This window comes from Nelumbo nucifera, chromosome 1 (assembly GCF_055504915.1).
Source record: "Nelumbo nucifera cultivar China Antique chromosome 1, China Antique-T2T, whole genome shotgun sequence".
Lineage (NCBI taxonomy): Eukaryota > Viridiplantae > Streptophyta > Magnoliopsida > Proteales > Nelumbonaceae > Nelumbo > Nelumbo nucifera.
This window is the reverse complement of record NC_142649.1, coordinates 111,021,180-111,040,052: the sequence shown is the minus strand read 5'-3', so window position 1 is coordinate 111,040,052 and position 18,873 is coordinate 111,021,180. Positions and strand designations below refer to the sequence as shown.

Sequence of the window (18,873 nt, the reverse complement as noted above, 5' to 3'; positions counted from 1 at the left end):
TATTTTTCCCATATAAACCAGTCTCAATAGTAACTATATGGGTATTTTAGACATTTTTATGCCTTTTTTTAGAAGATTCTACCAGAAAGGGTTCACTTGCAACTGTATTAAAAAATTCAGGGGAGGTAATTGGAATTATTATACTTCAAGGGAGATTTCAATAGTTTATCTTAAATTATTTCTTAAAAATGCCCCTCCCAAACGGGCACTCTGACTGACATAAAAAACAGGAATTCTCATTGGGTCGTAGTTCTAGTTCTACCGGTTAGCTCATCCAGACCGTGAAAATCCGTCAATCAACCAGGACCCGGAGAAGGCCACCGGGTCATTGGTTTGTCTCTCCGGTCCGGACCGAGTCTGACAGCCCTGGGTGCGGTTGGATCGTTACTGCGGCCCGGCCCTGAACTCGAAGGATATGATTATGATGACACTAGTGATCGACCAAGTAGGGTTTTAAAAACAGAAGGGCATTTTCCCGCGAAGGGAGAATAAAACCCTGCAAAACCCTTTCTCTTTGAGCAATTTAGCAGCAACGATGCACGGTCATGGTGATGACGAGGACGACAATGGAGAGGTCTTCCTCGATGAAGATGACATCATCAATGAAATCACTGTCGACGAAGAAGGTACCCTATGCGGGATTCTCTCCTCTTCCACTCTCTCTTTGTGAAAATATAGTTCTAAATTCTTTAGCTGCACGTGCAGATCTTCCTGATGTGGAAGATGAAGCCGGTCCAGATGCTGAAGATATTGGTATGTTCAATTACGATACTTGTGCTGTTCCTTTTCATGTTCATAGTGTACTCCCGTCTCAATGGATATATCTGTACTGAGAAATTCAAGTCAAACTGAAAGTAAAGAATCGATTGCGCTACTAGGTCCAGAAAAATCGGGTGGTGCTTTGAATTATTGAGTATGTTATCCTATTAAGTTGTTTGTTCTCTTACGTGGTTGCAGAGGAACTTGACGATTCAATGCACGTGTTCACTGGCCATACTGGTAAAATACCCAGATCTCTATCCATATAAAATGTTTGATATCTGTTCTTTCAATATTATGTTTTTGTGACCCAAACTTGGTGCCAATTGTTATCGCTTTAGTCCTTAGAGCTTATTTCATGCAGACTCCAATAAAGCGCGTGGACTTTTCTGTTTTCTCTAACTTTTTTTTTTTTTTTGTTTTTGAATTTTAGTTTTTGGCATTGCATTTGTCTTGCCTATAGTCCCCATGGCAGGGTTTGGATTACCACGTTAACATGGAGATCAATCTTCATTTACTGCTTTTTGTTAGACTTATATGGTGTTTGGTACTGTTTACGTTTATTCAGTAAACGTTTATTGATGGTGCCACATAGGCACCATCTCAGCATTTTCTCTCTCTTGCTCTTCTGCATACATCGAAAATGTAAAAAGTGAACTTTGGTTTATGTGCATGCCAGCCGTTTGTAGAAGTTAATTTTTGAAGCTTCCACAAACGGCCAGGCGTTTATTCACTGTTACGCTGAAGTGGTGCCTAGTTGTCATAAACGGTTGCAATTATTGCATTTCTCGGTTTTACCAGCAAATAAAGTACAAACGTTTATTCAATAAACATAAACGGAACCAAACACATACTTAGTTTTTGCATTTTATGCATTAGGAGAAATTTATCATAAGTACCCTGTCATTTTATATTAAAAAAATTGGGCAGGTGAACTTTATACGGTTGCATGCAGTCCAACAGATGCGGCACTAGTGGCAACAGGTGGAGGAGATGATAGGGGATTTATGTGGAAGATTGGCCAAGGAGATTGGGCTTTTGAACTTAAAGGTATGCTTGCTCTATGCACAGAAAGATTCTATACGTGCTAGTTGTATCTTGTATTGCTTCGATATGTATGACTTTAAAAATATCCCGTTCTATGTGCATGGAAAATTGGGGATTGGATTCTAGCAACTCAATTGGTTATGGGATTTTTAACTAGCATTGTAACTAAATATTTAAAAGAATATAATATTTAAGTATAGGGTCATAATTTTATGTTGTAAACAAGAATAGAGCAATGCCTTAATTGTAAACTCTGCAGGTCATCTTTCCTAACTTTAGGGAGGAATGGGGTAAGGTATACTCACCTTGGGAGTTTGAGACTCATTTCTTTGGTGTCCTACCAACTAGAAACTATAGAAGTGGTATGATTATAAGTTAGAGTAGACCTTATTTCAAAAGAGAAGAAAAGAAAGAGAAAAAGAGTTGACCTTATAAAGAAAAGGGTATCCTCATAGGGTCAAGTAGGGAAACTTGCTAGAAGAGCCACCCATATTTGCTATGCGGGAAAATTCTTGGCCTAGTAGCCTTCTTTACATCCTTATCATCTCACTTATGCACAATGTTTTCTTTTTTGAATAAAATATATATCATATTTTGGCTCACTACATAGATGAGGCTAGAGATCTGATATACTCCTTGAATGCATCTTTAATCTGGATTCCCAGGAATTTAAACTCTGTAGCAGATAAATTACCCTAGTCTGGTGCTCATAGGGAAAACTTATATAGTAATAGTATAATGCCTTTGTAACCTGTTTGTGACTAGCCTTTTGTACATCATCTCATGTACTCTCTCTTCTCTATTTTATAAAGTTACCCTTTCTCTCAAAAAAAGAATCTTGTAACCTATCCAAACCATTTGTGAGTGGGGTGGTAAGGCAATGATGTAGGTCTTCCTAAAAGGCAGCATATGGCCTCAGGAAGGAGAAGGTGAGAGGGTCAGGCTGTAGGGAGTTGTGAGGGGATCTTTAATGGAAGTTGGAGAAGGGTTGGAATCATGATCATGCAGTACTTTGGCATGGAATTGATAATGAATGTGTGTTGAGGGCTTAGATCTATTCTATTTGTAGAGAACTTCCTAAAAGAATAGGAAGCTACGTATTGGAAAAGGAGACTTTTCCTAGGACAAGAATGTCTATCGGTCGGTTAATTTTAGGACAGAAGGTTCGCTAGTAGGGTTTCCCCACATGTCATCGTGGAGATTCTGAGATCAGGGCTCCTACTTTTTTCCTCAGAGCCTGCACATGAGCACGTGCTTGGCTACATCCTTGCCTCTAGAAGCTTCTCAGTATGCCTTAGCCTTTTGTTTGGAGTGTTGATGCATTGGTAATTCATTGCAGTATGTTGTGTTATTGCACTACGGTGTTTAGGTGATATGTTGTCACATACATTTGTGCTTGTCACGTTGCAGTGCTACAACGCTTAGGCAGTGTGTCATCACAGCACGGAGGACTACTGCGCTGATGCGCTGGTTCGTAGGACATTAGTGAGCTTGGTTTTATGCCAGCACTGTGATTCAGCGTGTCTCGTTGCAAGTGTGGTCACATATTGTGACTTAGGCGTTAAGTGGAAACTACACTGTAGAAAGCTTTTGTGCTATCAGTCATTTGGGTATCTTTCAGCACAATTTATTTCATTTAAACATGGGAACCTGGCTTTGCACTGCGCTCTTGGCACGCTGTAGACACTTATTTGGATATTCACAGCGCAGTGTCCATGGGACCTAAATCCATGTACTTGCACCATCCATTGGAAAGGGATTGTCTGGATTGACTACATGTTCACTCCTCCAGTCTTCCAGTCTGCATCAGCCCCATGCTACTTTTGTATTGGAGTTCTCCCCGAGTAGAAATAGTTGTCCAAACTAGCAAGGCACCTGTCTGCTAAATATCAAGGCACCTATCTGCTAAATTGCAAGCAGAAATTTGCTGGATTCCCTAATACGATAATTCCTTAGCTTACTCCCTTGCCTAGGAAGGAATAGACAGATGTTTTTTTTGGGTGTGAATACCCTTTGGGTCAAAGCAAGCTTTACATGATGCAAGGCTTTTGGGGGAGCGGGGTTTTTGCTTTGGCTGTACTCTTCTATCTTTCATCATGTATCTCTGGAAACTAAAATCTACGCCTTGCCCATTTTCCTAATATCAATAAAATCTTTTCACTTGTTGGTCGAAAAAAAAGCTGTCCAAACTTTCATTGATTTTTTCTCAATGAGGAGTTAGGGAGATGATATTGATTCTTGATGATGGCAGTGCCCTTAGGCAATCAAGGGCCCTTAGACATAAACTATGATGTGGTTTGGGCCTTTAATTGTCTTGTTAGTGAAGCAGGCTCTACAAAAGTGAATGTGATACCTTTTCAATATGAACTTAGAACTATGGCGATCTTAAGCCCTTCTTCCTAGTTTAATTCAATATTCTCCTTCACTCCTTTAGTGCATTAACTGGGGAAACAGTTTTGGAAGAGGACCATGGAGACTATACCTCTTGCTGATTCCTAAACTGGCTTCTTTTGATTCTTGTTTTCTGGTTCCGAGGTGGATTCCTAGGGGTTTGTATGCTATAACTGATGGTTTAGATAGATATGAAATGATCCGAGATGGAATACGTGACAAGTTCTGATTGCTAATTTGCATTAGGAAACTTGAATGGCTTGCTGCTTGTACATCTTTGTGATGGGCTCAGAAATTTCTTCTGTTTGATGTCCATCTTGTCCTTCATCCTTTTGTGATACTATTCATATTAATACAGTTAAAGAACTTTTACAAAAATGGAAGAGAGAGGACTTCTCAAAGCACAAACTCCAAGAGTGGTAGAAAAACTATCTTTATTCAAAGTAATGTTTATTTTGTGGTTTTCAAAATATCATTATTGGTAAAGTAATACAAGTATTTATAGTGAGAAAAGAAACCCTAACACTACTTGCTAGTCAAATAATGTAATAAAATAAAAGAAAAACACAAAATATCTTTTTTGGCATCTTCCTAGATTCTCTTCTGTATCCTCCAATCCTAGGATGTGGGGGTTGTATTGCAAGAAAATGTGATGTAGAACCAGCTCAGTTCTAGTCCTTAGGGAATGTTGAATGGTCTTTGAAGCTGACTGTTGGAGGGATTGGTTATCAGTAGCAAGTTGTTCCTCCTCAAAGGTAAAGGTAATGACAAGCTGGGTCCCCCCTCCTCACGGTTCTTTGAAGCTGAATTTTGATGGAAGTAGCCAGGGCAACCCGGGTCCCTCTGGTTTGGGAGGTGTATTGATGAATGAGGCTGGGGAGGCTGTCGTACTAGACTCTGGCCCTTTAGGTGTTGGTAACTCTATTCGGGCAGAGCTGTTAGCTGCAGTACAAGGAATATTTCTTGCAAAAGAAATGGGTGTGGAGCAGCTTCTGGTTGAAGGGGACTCTAAGACAGTGGTGAATTGGTTAAATAATCCGGAGAATGTCACGTGGGACTACAAGAATGAGATAAAGAAATTCAAATGATTGACAAGGAATATGTTTGTAACAGTACAGTGGGTTGGGAGATCAGTTAATGCATTTGTTGATGTCTTGGCAAAACAAGGGACAAACAGGGAAACATTGTTCTGGGCGCAACTGTAATTTGTCTTTTTTAACAGTCATGCACTTTTTGATGTAGTTTTTGTGTTTTCTGTATGGAGAGGCAGCACCTCGCACGCATCTCTAAGGGGATTTTCATGTAACTGATCTTTGAATTAATGGAATATGACTCTTTACTTATCAAAAAAATGTTGAACGGTCTTCTTTGATCAGAATTTTATGGTTGTTGATGGCTGTAATGGCTTCTTGAAGGAATAAGAGAGAAAATATGGAGAGAAAGAAGAGAGAAAATACCTGGAATCACTCACCATAGTTAGCATAAGCTGAAGAAAACTCATAAGCTTCATTGCTCTTTGTGTAAAACGCCCATACATATTTATAGAATCTAAATTCATAATAATCATTGGAGTCAAGCTGTTAAACTCATAATGGTCCTGGGTCAAGTCTATGAAGCCATCATTTGCTGGACGGTGTGGGAAGAAAGAAATCAAAGAACTTTTCATGAAGACGAAAAAAGCAAGGAAGCCATCATTGAATTAATATATGTTAGGGTGGTTCACTGGGTCAAGTCTATGAAGCTCAAGCTCTTTGAAGGTTATTCAGCAGGAGACATCTTTAGAAAATGCAAAGAAGTGGCTTGGTCTGCTCCCTTGACTACATCCCTTAGTCCAGCTTGGACTCCGCCAGCTTTGGGGTTCATTAAATTGAACTTTGATGGCAGCAGTGAAGGAAACCCAGGCCTTTCAGGCATAGGTAGTGTTTACAGGGATGAAGAAGGTTGAATTATTGTCATGTTCTCAGGACCTATAGGTTGGGGGGATTCATTGAGAGCTGAAATTTCATCAGCTCTGGAAGGGATTAAAAGAGCCCAGCCAGCTGAAAATCAGCAAACTGTTGGTGGAAGGTGATTCTAGGCTGACTTTTAGCTGGCTGCAGAAGGAAGAGTCCAGTCTGTGGAAGTTTTCAAATGAAAAAAGGAAAATCATTCAGCTAACTCAAAACATGCAAATTCGGGTTCAGTAGGCCAAGAGGAGTGCTAACTCTCTGGCAGACACTTTGGCCAAACAAGGGGTGGGAAGAGCAAATATTTTTTGGGCATTGTTGTAATCTGATTTTTAATGTTAGGGAGGGTTAAGAGTTTTTACCTCTCCTTTCGTTTTGTAATTTTCTATCATTTGTTTCTTAATAAAAGTTGCTGTTATTGATAAAAAAAAACTCATAATGGTTCTAGTAGTCAAACTGTAGACTCGATAATCCTAGTAGAACTCAAACTAAGCTGTCATATCCTATTTCAATTCAAAGAAGACTCAATAACTCTAATCCTACTTATTCAATGACTCTGAAATTTTAAATATAAATAAACTATAACTAGAAAAATTAAACCATATTGTTGGATCCCACAGAAAAGTGCAAAATGACAAAAATACCCCCTACTGTCTGAAAATACAGAAATACATAAAATTTCATAAAATTCCAATTTTGACTCTTCAGCTTCTGCATCAAGATGAGACATATAAATTGTAAGGAAATCCTGTGTGTATGGGCCTATGGTCCAAATGAGTAAGGACCACTTATGCTGCATCGGTCTCTCTTAAATATTAATGTGAACTATCGTTTATCAACAAAATAATAGACATCCCATAAAGAAGTTCTTATTCAGAACATGTAGCAATACTTTTGGGGTTGGAACTTATCAGTTCCATGAGTGAAGGTCAAAGGGAGGAACATGGGTACTCTCTTCAGGTTTCAAGGGAAGTTGCCAGTTGCCACATTGATGGTTCCTGTCTTACTTTGGCTCTTCCAGACAACCTTCTTTGTGAGTCCGGATCTACTACCAACATGTTGATTGCTGCATTGCTTCCCACATGATTGTAGCCACACAACTAAAATATGATTGCCATCTCCATGGTACAACCCCCATCAATGACAACATCCAAGTATGCAAGATGTTTGAGATGTGTGGCTATAAATTATGTTGGAAGCAATGTTGCTACCAACATGTTGGTAATGGTAGCAGATCCGGACTGTTGATTAGTAGATCAGTCCCCATGTTAAATTAATGCTCTGAAAATAAAAAAATGGAAAATCAACAATCTGCAAGTGTTATAGAAGGGCAGCTGGTATTTCAAAATTTAAATATCTCCAAGGGTGGATGTAGGTTAGATTGCTAATTTCTCAAGCCTATTTTGCTTTATCTTTCTTGCTTTAACCATCAAGATTCATCATTTATCAGTATTCAGCAGTGAGTTCATAAACTTAATTCTTTGATTAAGTTCAGCATTTACTTGTACTGAGTTAATTGATTAGCTTAGCTTCAAGGGAGCACATTCTAACTATTTGTTTTTCTATGCAGGGCACAAGGATTCTGTTTCTAGTTTAGCCTTCAGCACTGATGGGCAGTTACTTGCCTCAGGAAGCTTTGATGGACTTATCCAAGTATGGGACATATCTTCAGGTAGTCTCAAGTGCACACTTGAAGGTCCTGGAGGGGGCATTGAGGTGAGAACATTAAACTTTCTTTAATGGTCATATGGCAATAACTTTTGATATGAGATAATTAGATTAAGGTTGGATCTGAACTTTTTAATTACTCAGTGGGTCAGGTGGCATCCAAGGGGGCATGTGGTCTTGGCTGGTTCAGAGGATTCTACTGTTTGGATGTGGAATGCCGACAAAAGTGCCTATCTTAATATGTTTTCTGGTCACGGTAGCAATGTAACTTGTGGTGATTTTACCCCTGATGGTACTTCAGTACTCTTACCGTCCAAAAGAGTTTTGGTTTTTGAATCTTCTTGAGCTCTTTTATTCCTCAATAGTAAACATAGGTTTGATTTTTTGCATTTCTTGCCTTGTGAAGGTAAAACTATTTGTACTGGTTCAGATGATGCATCATTAAGGATATGGAACCCAAAAACTGGTGAAAACATCCATGTTGTTAGAGGTATACATATTCAGTTGGTTCTGCTTTGGCTTTGAAGGTTCTTCCCCAATCCCCACCCCTTCCTGCTCATCAACTTTTAGTCTCACTCTGGTCATGCTTCAAAACAAACCTGTTTGTAGTTGTATGTGTTTCATGCTTGCTTGGCTGGAAACTCTGTTACTACGGAACATAGAAGAGGAGAATTGGTAGAAGCTTGTCATGTGAACGCGCTAATATTGACACGGATAAAGCAATGTCATTTGTATGTCTTCTAATTTGAGCGGTTTGAACTGTCCCAATCTAGACAGAAATATAAAAAAATTGCTTTGCCAATACAAACACAGAATGCCCACTTTGCAATTAATAAAATACCCTTTTGCATATTTTCAATTACCAAAATGTTGCTGAGGGAATTATAAAAACACACTTCATGGGGTATTCTGCTTCTTGATTAAAGGAGTCAAAAGCTTTTACTGCCTCAGTCCAAGCAGCTTATTAGAATTCTCCAAGTTTATTACATATGCATGATGTATTTGTATCAATAGAAGATTTGAGGACTGAAAATTGGTCTATTTAGCAAAAATGGAAAGAAAGAATGAAAAGGAAAAATTTAATGTGCCAAATTGATTCAATGATCTGGCTGGGTTGTTTGCAGCATTTGTGAACCCATTATGTACAAACATGCAATAATGGTTGCTACCATCTGGATACTAATTGATTACAAAATGTATTGCACAGGCAGTGGGAACATCTGCTACCATCTGGTACTAGTTGATGTGTCAGATTTGTGGAGGGAAGCCTCTATTAAGAGGATAACTCCTGGCTACATGCTTCCATAATTTGGGTTCATATTCTGATTTTGGAGATAATATATATTGAATCATTATCATATTATTTGAGATTCCTGCTGAGTTTTTAGGATCTTTTTTTCTTCCTTTGCACTCTAGGTCATCCATATCATACTGAAGGACTGACATGCTTGGAAATAAGCGCTGATTCCATGCTTGCTATTACAAGTTCAAAGGATAGCTCTGTTCATATTGTTAACATATCAAGTGGGAAGGTTTGAGTTCACCCCCATTAAAATCTAGTTTCTTTTTTTTATTTTTTAACTATTCTTTTTGTTAGCTATGGGCCTATGGCTCTATTGATGTCTATAATTTTGAGTTAAAGTATACTATCTATGGTGCTCATGTTCTCCTTCTATTGCTGTTGTTCTGATAGAGCAAGTAGATTGTCATTATTTCATTGACTAATACACATGAAAATGCTCATCATATTTAATACTTAGATTAGAAACACACTACCAAATGTTCCCTGTTTGTACCTGTTGCAGGAAAAGGATTCTTCATAAGTGCCTATCTAAAAATAGTAGTTTCTCTCTCAATACAGTGTATTTATGTCTTCCCATGTTTAGAGGGGCACCACTACCACCACCACCATCATCTCTCTTTCTCTCTCTCTCTCTCTTCTCTGAAAGTGGAATTGGAGGCTTAGTGAGCAACTGGAAAGCTTGTGAAGAGTTATTGAGTCTAAATACGGTTCAAGGGAGATGGATTGAGAGCCTGGTAGCAACATTCAATCATGTGGCACTGCTATTTTGGAAAGGAAATGAAAAAGTAAGTTTTGAATTCACAAAAGGTTATGGATGGATCATTCATCAAAAAAGGTTATGGATGGATAGAGGGTGTAGACAGCAACCTTTGGTGGATACGTTTCCATCATTGTTCATGGCTGCACAGAATACAGAAGCCTCAATTGCTTAAGGACTGCTATGTGATTTCAAATGGCTGTGTCACCAGAATCCTTTATAAGAAGAAACTTAAATCACTGGGATGTGGATTTAATGGTGGAGCTGTTGCAGAAAATCCCTTATACCTCAGGTGGGACAACCTGATTGTAGAAGGCAGGAATGAGAAAGTAATGCTCTTTTCTCTTGAATTTGTTCTACGAGAAGCTGGAAAAATGTGCTTGGAGTTAGTTTCCTTATAGCAGAATTTGGCAATCTGTAAGTCCTTCAAAAATTAAGTTCCTTTGTATGAAAAGCAGCTTTTGGAAAGTGCTTGGCTTGTGACAAAATTCAGAGCAGGGGCCTGAATTTGGATTGCATGGAGTGTTCTTTTGGTTCTGCTGAGGTGGAGACAACAAACCATTTATTTTTGCATTGTCCCTTTCACAGCCAGTGTGAAACAGAGTACTCGGAACTTTTGGTGGATTGGTTGTTCTCTTCTGAGTTGGCAGCTTGGTGGTTTAAGTAAAAGTGGGAAAGTTGTCTAGGGCCTAGTCGCTATAGCTGTCTTTTGGTGTGCCTAGGTTGAAAGAAATGCCTGGATCTTTGAGAACATATGTTCCAGTGAGCAAGAGATGCTGGGGCTTAGTTGCTCTTGGTTGGCAGCATACAAGTTCGGAAATCTAGCTTATTCTTCATTGAAACCCAACACACTATATGAGAAGCCTAAAACTTCAAAAAGGGCATTTTATTTTCTACAGTTGATTGTAGTCTTTTGTGTCATGTATTTTGATTTGAATATGAGTCTAACTCCGATACTTGACAAACACAATACCTAAAAGACTGGTAACCACTAACCAATTGACTGGTATCACAAAAGTGGCAACCAATCACCATCATCATCATTGTTGCTGTTGTTACTGCGGGTTTGCTGGTTGGGCCATTTTGTGGAAAAGTCTAAATGGCCAAGGACACTTCAATAATGAACTCATTTTATGGCTCAAAAGGAGTTCCCATGTTCCATTCCTTGTCCTCTATTCATGAAAAGTTTCATCCATAGGTAAGATTCTAGCAGTGGTGTCTAACAAATTGGAAAAGTTGATGAGAGACTTTTTGTGGGAGTCAGGTGAGGAGAAGAGGGACCATAGAGTGGGGTGGGAGATGGTGATTAGGAATAAGAAGTCAGGAGGGTTGGGGATCGGGAACATTAGGAAGAGGCATGTGGCTTTATTGGGGAAATGGTTATGGAGGTTCCCTTTTGAGAAGGAGAAGTTGTGGGCTAGAATAATGGCTAGCATACTGATAAAAAAAAAGAATAGTGGCTAGCATTCATGGGTTGGAGGACAACGGATGGGATCCTGGAATCTTGGCAAGGACTACATGTGCCTCACCTTGGAAAACAATCCATGACTTGTTACCAGTTTTCTCCCCTCTAATCAGGTATGATTTAAACTCAAGCAACCTCATAAAATTTTGGGAACAAACTTGGGTGGGGAATTTTCCTTTGAAGGATCAATTTCCATCCCTCTATGCTATCTTTAAAAACAAGCCTATTTCTTCCTTTTTTGTCCCGTCATCTTCAAACACTAGGTTTGGTTGGAATTTGGGTATGTGAATGGCTGTTAGAGATATAGATCTGGACAACACCCTGTCTATCCCAGCTATTCTTGAAAATGTTTTTCTGGACCCCACAAAGGAAGACACCAGAATTTGGACCGCCACCCCCTCGGGCTATTCCTCTTGTGCCTCTTTCTTCAAAGTCTTAACTCAGCCTTCCAGCACTGCAGGTTTACCCTTCCCTGTTAAAGAGATTTGGTGTAAGTCAATTCCTCCTAGGGTTGGGAGTTTTTGTTGGGAAACTTTCCTAAAAAGAATCAACACTAGTGAATGTGCGAAGCCAATTATCCAAGGTGTGTTTATCTCCACATAGGCATATTCTATGTAAAGATGATGGGGAAACTGGTTATCACCTGTTGGTTTTTTGCCAGCTTGCCAAAACTATTTGGGAATGGGCTTTTTCTCTTTTTGGGTGTAGGTGGAATCCCCCTTTGAATGTGCGAAGTCTATTTTCTTCTTTTTTCAGGTGGCATCTTAAGAGGGGTAGTACCATGTGGAGGTGCCCAAGAGCTACTGCATGCTAGATATTGTGGGAAGAAAGGAATTCAAGGATTTTCTTTGAGAAATAGAGAAACCTTGAAAGTCTGATTGACTTGATTCACTTCAGGGTAGTACATTGGTTGAAGTCCTTGTAGTTATTAACAGACTTTACAGTGGACGATTTGCTGAGGAAGTGGAAAGAGATTGCTAGTTCTGCCTAGGTGAATTCAAGTCTTTGTCTGTCTCTCGGACCCCTCCCCCCATTGGTTTTGTAAAGTTGAACTTCGATGGCAGCAGTAGAGGGAACCCTGGGCATTCAGGCATTGTGGGTGTGTTTAGGGATGAGAATAGAATTGTTTCAGCCATGTTCTCAGGCCCAATTGTAGAAGGTGACTCTCTCAGGTCTGAGATATTTGCGGCTTTGGTAGGTGTTTGAAGGGCCAAGGAAATGAATATTTGGTGGCTTGTAATTGATGGGGACTCATAGGTGATATGATAATAGGGTGGTTGAGAGAAGACAAGGATGGGTTATGGAACTACACCAATGAGTGGAAAAAGTTCAGGTGGTTGGCTAAGGACATGGAAATAAAGTACAAGCTGGGTGCCCTTTTTGGGTGCAACTGGATCCCTCCCTTGAATGTGCAAAGCCTTTTTTCTCCTTCTTACTTTAGTTGGCCTTTTAAAAAGAGGGAGATTTATGTGGAGATGTACAAGGGCTGCAGTCTGCTGGTCTATCTGGGAAGAAAGAAACTCACGTACCTTCTCAGAAAAGGAAAGAACCATGGAGAATGTAATGGAGTTGATACATTTAAGGGTGGCTCACTGGCTGAAATCTCTGAACCTATTCTGATGGATCTACCACCTTCGGGACTCAATACTGATGGAGCTGGTTCGAGGGAGCTCACCCTCCTGAAATGGATGAAAGGGGTAGGGGGAGAACGGAGAAGGGGAAAGAAGGAAGGGTGAGAGAGACAGAGGAGATATTAATGGGTTTTCTTCTATATTCTTTACACAGCCTCGTACAGGTATTTATAATGCATGATGAGAGGATAACGACCTCTAACAAACTCTGATCGTTCCTCACTATCTCTAACAAACTCTGATCAATTCTCATGACGTGGACGGCACGTGTACATGAACCTCATGGGCGGTGTTATGTGTGTGATCCATGGAGTGCTCTGGGTTGGGACTTGGGCCTGTTGGGCCTGGGTCACGTCGTTTGGGCCTGCTTTCATGCTAGACCTAACATATTCACAGTTTTTTCCTTGGATGACTTGATGAGGAATTGGTTAGAGATAGCTAATTCTGCCCAGGTTAATACGGTTTCTTCTCCCTCTTGGACCTCTCCCCCACCTGGATTCATGAAGCTGAATTTTGATGGAAGTAGTTTAAGGAACCTAGGGCTCTCTGGTGTAGGGAGAGTGTTTAGGAATGATGAGGGGCTTATTATAGCCATGTTCTCAGGCCCTATTGGAGAAGGAGATTCTCTTAGGGCTGAGATCCTTGCGGCTCTGGAAGGTGCCCAAAGAGCAAGGGACCTGAACCTAAGAAAAGTGGTTTTTGAAGGTGACTCAGAGGTGGTGGTGAGATGGCTAAAGGAAGATAACTCTGGTATCTGCCTATCTGGAACTACAGCAATGAAAAGAAAAAAAAAATTAAGTGGCTGACTAGGGACATTGAGGTGAAATACAGTTGGGTAAAGAGAACTGCTAACTCACTTGCTGATGGGTTAGCCAAGCAAGGGGTGAAGAGGGGATCTTTCTTTTGGGCTCATTTCTAATCTTGTATTTTTTGTTTTGCTAAAATGGGGGAGTTAAGAAAGTTTAAAGTTTACCTCCCCCTCTCTTGTAATTAAAGTTTCTTATTCTTAATAAATTCTGCCATTACTGATAAAAAAAAGAAAAAGATATGCTAACTTGTTTGCAGATGGGTTAGCAAAGCAAGGGGTGGCTAGGTAATCTTTATTCTGGGCTCAGTTGTAATTTTAGTTTTTTCACTTTGAGGGCTCTTGCCTTTGCTGGGGGAGTTAAGAAAGTTTATCTCCCCTCCTTTGTAATTAATTATTCTGTTTGATTAGTGAAATCTTTGTTATTGATAAAAAAAAGTTTCATCCAGAGATACCTTTGCCATTTTTTTTGATTAGAAACAGTGATACCTTTGCCATATCTGTATAAAGCTTTCTTTCTATGCATCTTTTAACTTGAAAAAAGAAGTTTGTGTAGCTATTGTTTGTTGGGAAAAACTCCTATAAATGGTGGGGTATGGAGTTGACATGGATTTTGGGGAGCGAAGACATGGTAATCCAGATATCTTCTATTTGATGGCTATTCTGGATTAGTCAGGGTTTCCACGTGACACAAATCGGTTTTGTCTTAGCTTAGCTGGAAAAGTTGTTATTTTTATTTTTGTTAAGTCAGAGTTGTTAGATCAATTTTAAGGTCTTGATATTTTTCCTGTGATTAGGAGAGTGAGTAAACCGTGTAGGTCATTGTGGTTCTTGAAATTGCTGACCTTAGTTTCTTCTTCCTGTTTTCTTAATCATCTTATTTGAGGCAATTGGAATTGGTGCTTTGGGGAAAATGCATCGAATTTAGGCTTCCATCATGTCACCATTAATTGATTTATTTTGTTAAATGAGTATGAAGCTGCATACTATATCTAACCAAGGGATAATGGAGTCATATGAACTATGATGGTGAGAGTTGTGTGATTATTCGGGGATCATTGCACGTTAGGGATTTGTCAATGGGTCAGGTTTGGTATGGGGCAGAGTCATATTGATCCCAACCTGTGAAAATGTTCTTGCAACCAAGCTTGGTTTACCCCATCACAGAGCTAGGGTGGGGCAAGACAGAGGAAATTGATAAAAGGGAAAGCTAAGCATGATCATTGGAGGCGGAATGCTTAGTTGTAACAGAGAGGCAAAAACAGGGGTACCTTTTCACTTAGATAGTGGTGAAATGACCTGGTTTGTAGAACATTCCAACCCAAACACAATGTGGACCAGGGTTTTGGGAACCAAGCATCAACTGAACCTGATAATAGCACTGACAAATCTGTCCTAGTAGGGGTATAGTGGGTTGGGTAACTCATCCCCATAAGAAAGGCCATTACCCAATGTCGGTCCTAACTATCTAGGGTCTTGGGAGGGTCACTGGGTACAGTTCTAACCTTTGGCATTTTTCACACAAAGTGACTGCCCTGATACGTGGGAGTTCACAATGTTATTAAAAGCTTTGGAAGAGTAAAACATGGAAAGTTTCAAACCACCATGATTTGGGATAAAAGGATCTGCAAATGATTCACGGATAGACTTGGTAATAGATGAAACCTATGTAGAAAGCTAAGACTGCTTTGCTGGACAAGATCTTAACTATAGTGCATCTTACTCTGGAGAGTGGATACTGGAATATTGGTATACCATATACACCCTTTCGTATAGGGGAGTCACTGTCATTCATATAATTCCTCTATCCTTGCTACTACAAAGTTTGGACACTACTGTAGGGATGCAACTTGGGCAGGTGTGGCTCGTGGGTTGAGCATTTGTCAAATTTTGAATGGGCCTGAGCCTGATGCTATGATAAATTATTCAACTCTAAACTTGCATCCTTACTTTATTACATTATTCAATGGGAACGGGTTAGTCCTAACACCTAAAAGGTCTCCACCAGCTTATACTATCATGGCTAATGAAGTGATTTTATAGTATGGGTGGTGTCAATTGGATCTTTCTCTGCCATTTGGTGCCCATGAAAAGTAAATCAACTCATACATAGAATTGGTTTGGTGAACATTTACTCTTGGTGATTTTCAAGGTTCAACTCCAACCATGTTCAATATATTTGGGCACCAATCATTTTTATTCATCCTTCCACGTGTAAAGGCCTAGACAGTAGACACATATTTTTCTACGTTAGCCATGTAAAGTCCTTGTATATGGGTCTGGACTGCTATTGTTTTAGATTATCTGCACATCATCTTTTTTAATAAAACACACTGAAAATCCCTCCTGTATATCATTTCTAGAGTGCTCAGATACAGCAAGGGTATGACTAGATATATGGTATTGGATATGGAATTTACACTACAAATTGAAGTATCTGGCACAATACAGCACCCTTGTGCAGTTATTCATGTATCATAGCTATCTATATATTTTAGAAGTGTCGACTAAGTGTACTCCAGAAACTCTATGTAGTGTCATATTGGCCTCTATCATGTTGGCATTAGTATGTGGTATGCTAAGAATTTTCAGGTATTCAGTGTTATAGATTTCCAATATTTACCTATTCCAAGGAAGTTAGGAGTTTTCTTGCAATATTATATCCTGAATGGATGTTTGGAAATTAATGGTGAACTAAGGATGGTGGTTGATGAGCCTTATCATTGCAATGTGCAGGTGATTAGTTCACTGGTTGGTCATTCAGATTCAATCGAGTGTGTTGGACTTTCTTTGAGGTATGCTCAGCATCTTGAGTAATAATTACTTTGAAAGCTTGTTGGTTAAATCTGTTGTTGCATGAATTTTTCCTTAATGGACAATGCATTTGTGTCAGACATGTGTTGGATTCTGAGACTCCACATATTTTTAGTGGCCATTTATTAATATGGTTTTCCCTCGAACATACAGACAAATCCCACTTTGGTTGTTTGACATAATGTTATTGTTAACATAACACACATTACAATTTGCATGGTTTCTTGATGAACCTTTACATGTGACAATGCTCTTTTCCATATGCAGTCTGCATTTCAGAAAATTTATTAGAACCTATTACTTAATGGTAATAGTTAGAATTACAAGATATCTGATTGTCTAATAGTAAATATTTTTACTTGTATCCACGATAGAATGTTTTTTCAACCTGCTTGGAGCTCAGACAAGTGGCTTGTTGTATCATTATCTCTTTTTCATCAATAATTTTTTACCTCATTTTAAAAAAAGGGTTCTGAATTTGCACAAATTCTTTTTTTTAGGTATTATTTGCTCATATTCTTACAACAACCCTTTTCATTTTTCAATAAGTTGCAGCAATCATCAAATCCTTGTTGAATTTTGTAACCTATATTTGTTTAATCTCTTCTTTAATATGTCAATTTTATGTCACAGCTTCCCTTGGGCTGCAACAGGGGGCATGGATCAGAAGCTCATCATCTGGGATCTGCAGCATTCATCACCACGTTGCACGTGTGACCATGAGGTCTAATTTTGTTTGGTTCCTCGGTTATATTTTGAAGATTTCACCACTTAAAAACTAATTTTGCAAATAGGCAAGAGTAGGGTGTTTAACAAGTTGCATTAGAATGATACAAATTTGATTTGATCACCTGAATCCTGTCTTCAGATTTAATCCAATATTTAAGTAGATTTGAATATAGGTTATCAAATTCAATTTTGATTTGGTAATTTAAATATAGAATTTGATCAACTTAAAAAATATTAGAAAACTAAGGAAATATCAATGAAGAAATGAATACAAGGTAAAAAAGCTATTAAAAGGATATAGAAAGGTCTCATGCTGGTCATAGGGGAGACTTGGAATCAAATCCCGCCTGCACCTTGGTTGGGGGATGGGCTACCCCTGTTGTGTAGCTGACGTCGCATTTGAATCCTAGGAGAAGATTGTAGCTAACTCATACTTTAATTAATAATATGTTTGAATTATTGATAAAAAATAATTGTGGCTGACAATTGTTCATCGAAGACCAGACAGGACTGTTTTCATGGTCTTCTTGTTAGTTGGTCATAGATGCTCATTTTGAGGGGTGTTTTTCAAGACATCAGCAAAATCATATCATTTTTGTTGGATGTGGCTGTTGTTTTTATTTTAAAATTAAACCATACATCATTCATTATTGGTAAACACCCCTTGGTTTTTGTTTTCAAGAATGCCAGGGGAAATCAATCTTTAGAAAGGTGCTTTCTTTTTGTATGGAAGGTATGACTTACGCCCTCCGTACCACAAGGATGGTCCCCTTTTTGTTTTAGTTTTCGCTTTTTCCTTCTGGGCCATAATTATTTTGTTCATCATAGAAATATACGCATGAAAAGCTTACTTTTCTCCAATATCCCTTGTTTAATTTCATGGCTTCTTTTGAGTAGCTACTAATTTGATCAGTTAATTTGTAGTTGTGCATTCTAACCATGTTGCTGACATGTTGAAGCTCTTATTGGTGGCAGGAAGGTGTGACATGTTTGTCATGGCTGGGTGCATCTCGGTACATAGCCACTGGCTCTGTAGATGGGAAAGTACGTATATGGGATAGCCTCTCTGGGAATTGTGCTAGAACTTTCAGCGGTCACTCTGAAGCCATTCAGTCCCTGGTCGTCTCTGCTACTGGGGAATTCCTTGTTTCAGTGTCACTTGATGGGACTGCTCGAGTATTTGAAATGGCTGAATTTCGATAGGAAAGAAGCGATATCTGTAAGAAGCGCTAAAGTTATTGCCGTAAATTAATGTCTGTGCAATATATGTACTGGTATTTTTGTTTTGTCAAATACCAAATAGTTTTGGTGGAAAAATCATTGTGGCAGAATTTAATCATGCATTATGTGGTACATGAATTAACATTTTTTAGCTGTGAAGAGTACCTGAGGTTTGCTGCTTTCCTTTGTGTTTTGGGATGCACAACCCAGACATGATTGAACGTGGCCTGCACTTTTTTAATGAAGAGACTAGGCATTTATCACATGGGACAAACAAAGTATGTAGAGATGCCCTCCTTGTTGGGGGAACTTAGTGGCAGATAGCCAGATATAGAAC

At 39.1% G+C, this 18,873-nt stretch overlaps 1 protein-coding gene across 1 annotated transcript; it reads left to right on the top strand.

Moving 5' to 3' along the window:
- The first annotated feature begins 433 nt into the window (after positions 1-433).
- On the top strand, positions 434-18,632 carry LOC104589306 (transducin family protein / WD-40 repeat family protein). The gene is made up of 11 exons (XM_010247569.3): positions 434-626; positions 706-753; positions 958-999; positions 1,690-1,809; positions 7,714-7,859; positions 7,956-8,103; positions 8,218-8,301; positions 9,228-9,343; positions 16,509-16,567; positions 17,220-17,310; positions 18,291-18,632. Exons 1-11 carry the CDS (start codon positions 536-538, stop codon positions 18,516-18,518), a joined length of 1,173 nt encoding a protein of 390 aa, XP_010245871.1. The 5' UTR covers positions 434-535; the 3' UTR covers positions 18,519-18,632.
- Positions 18,633-18,873: the final 241 nt, after the last annotated feature.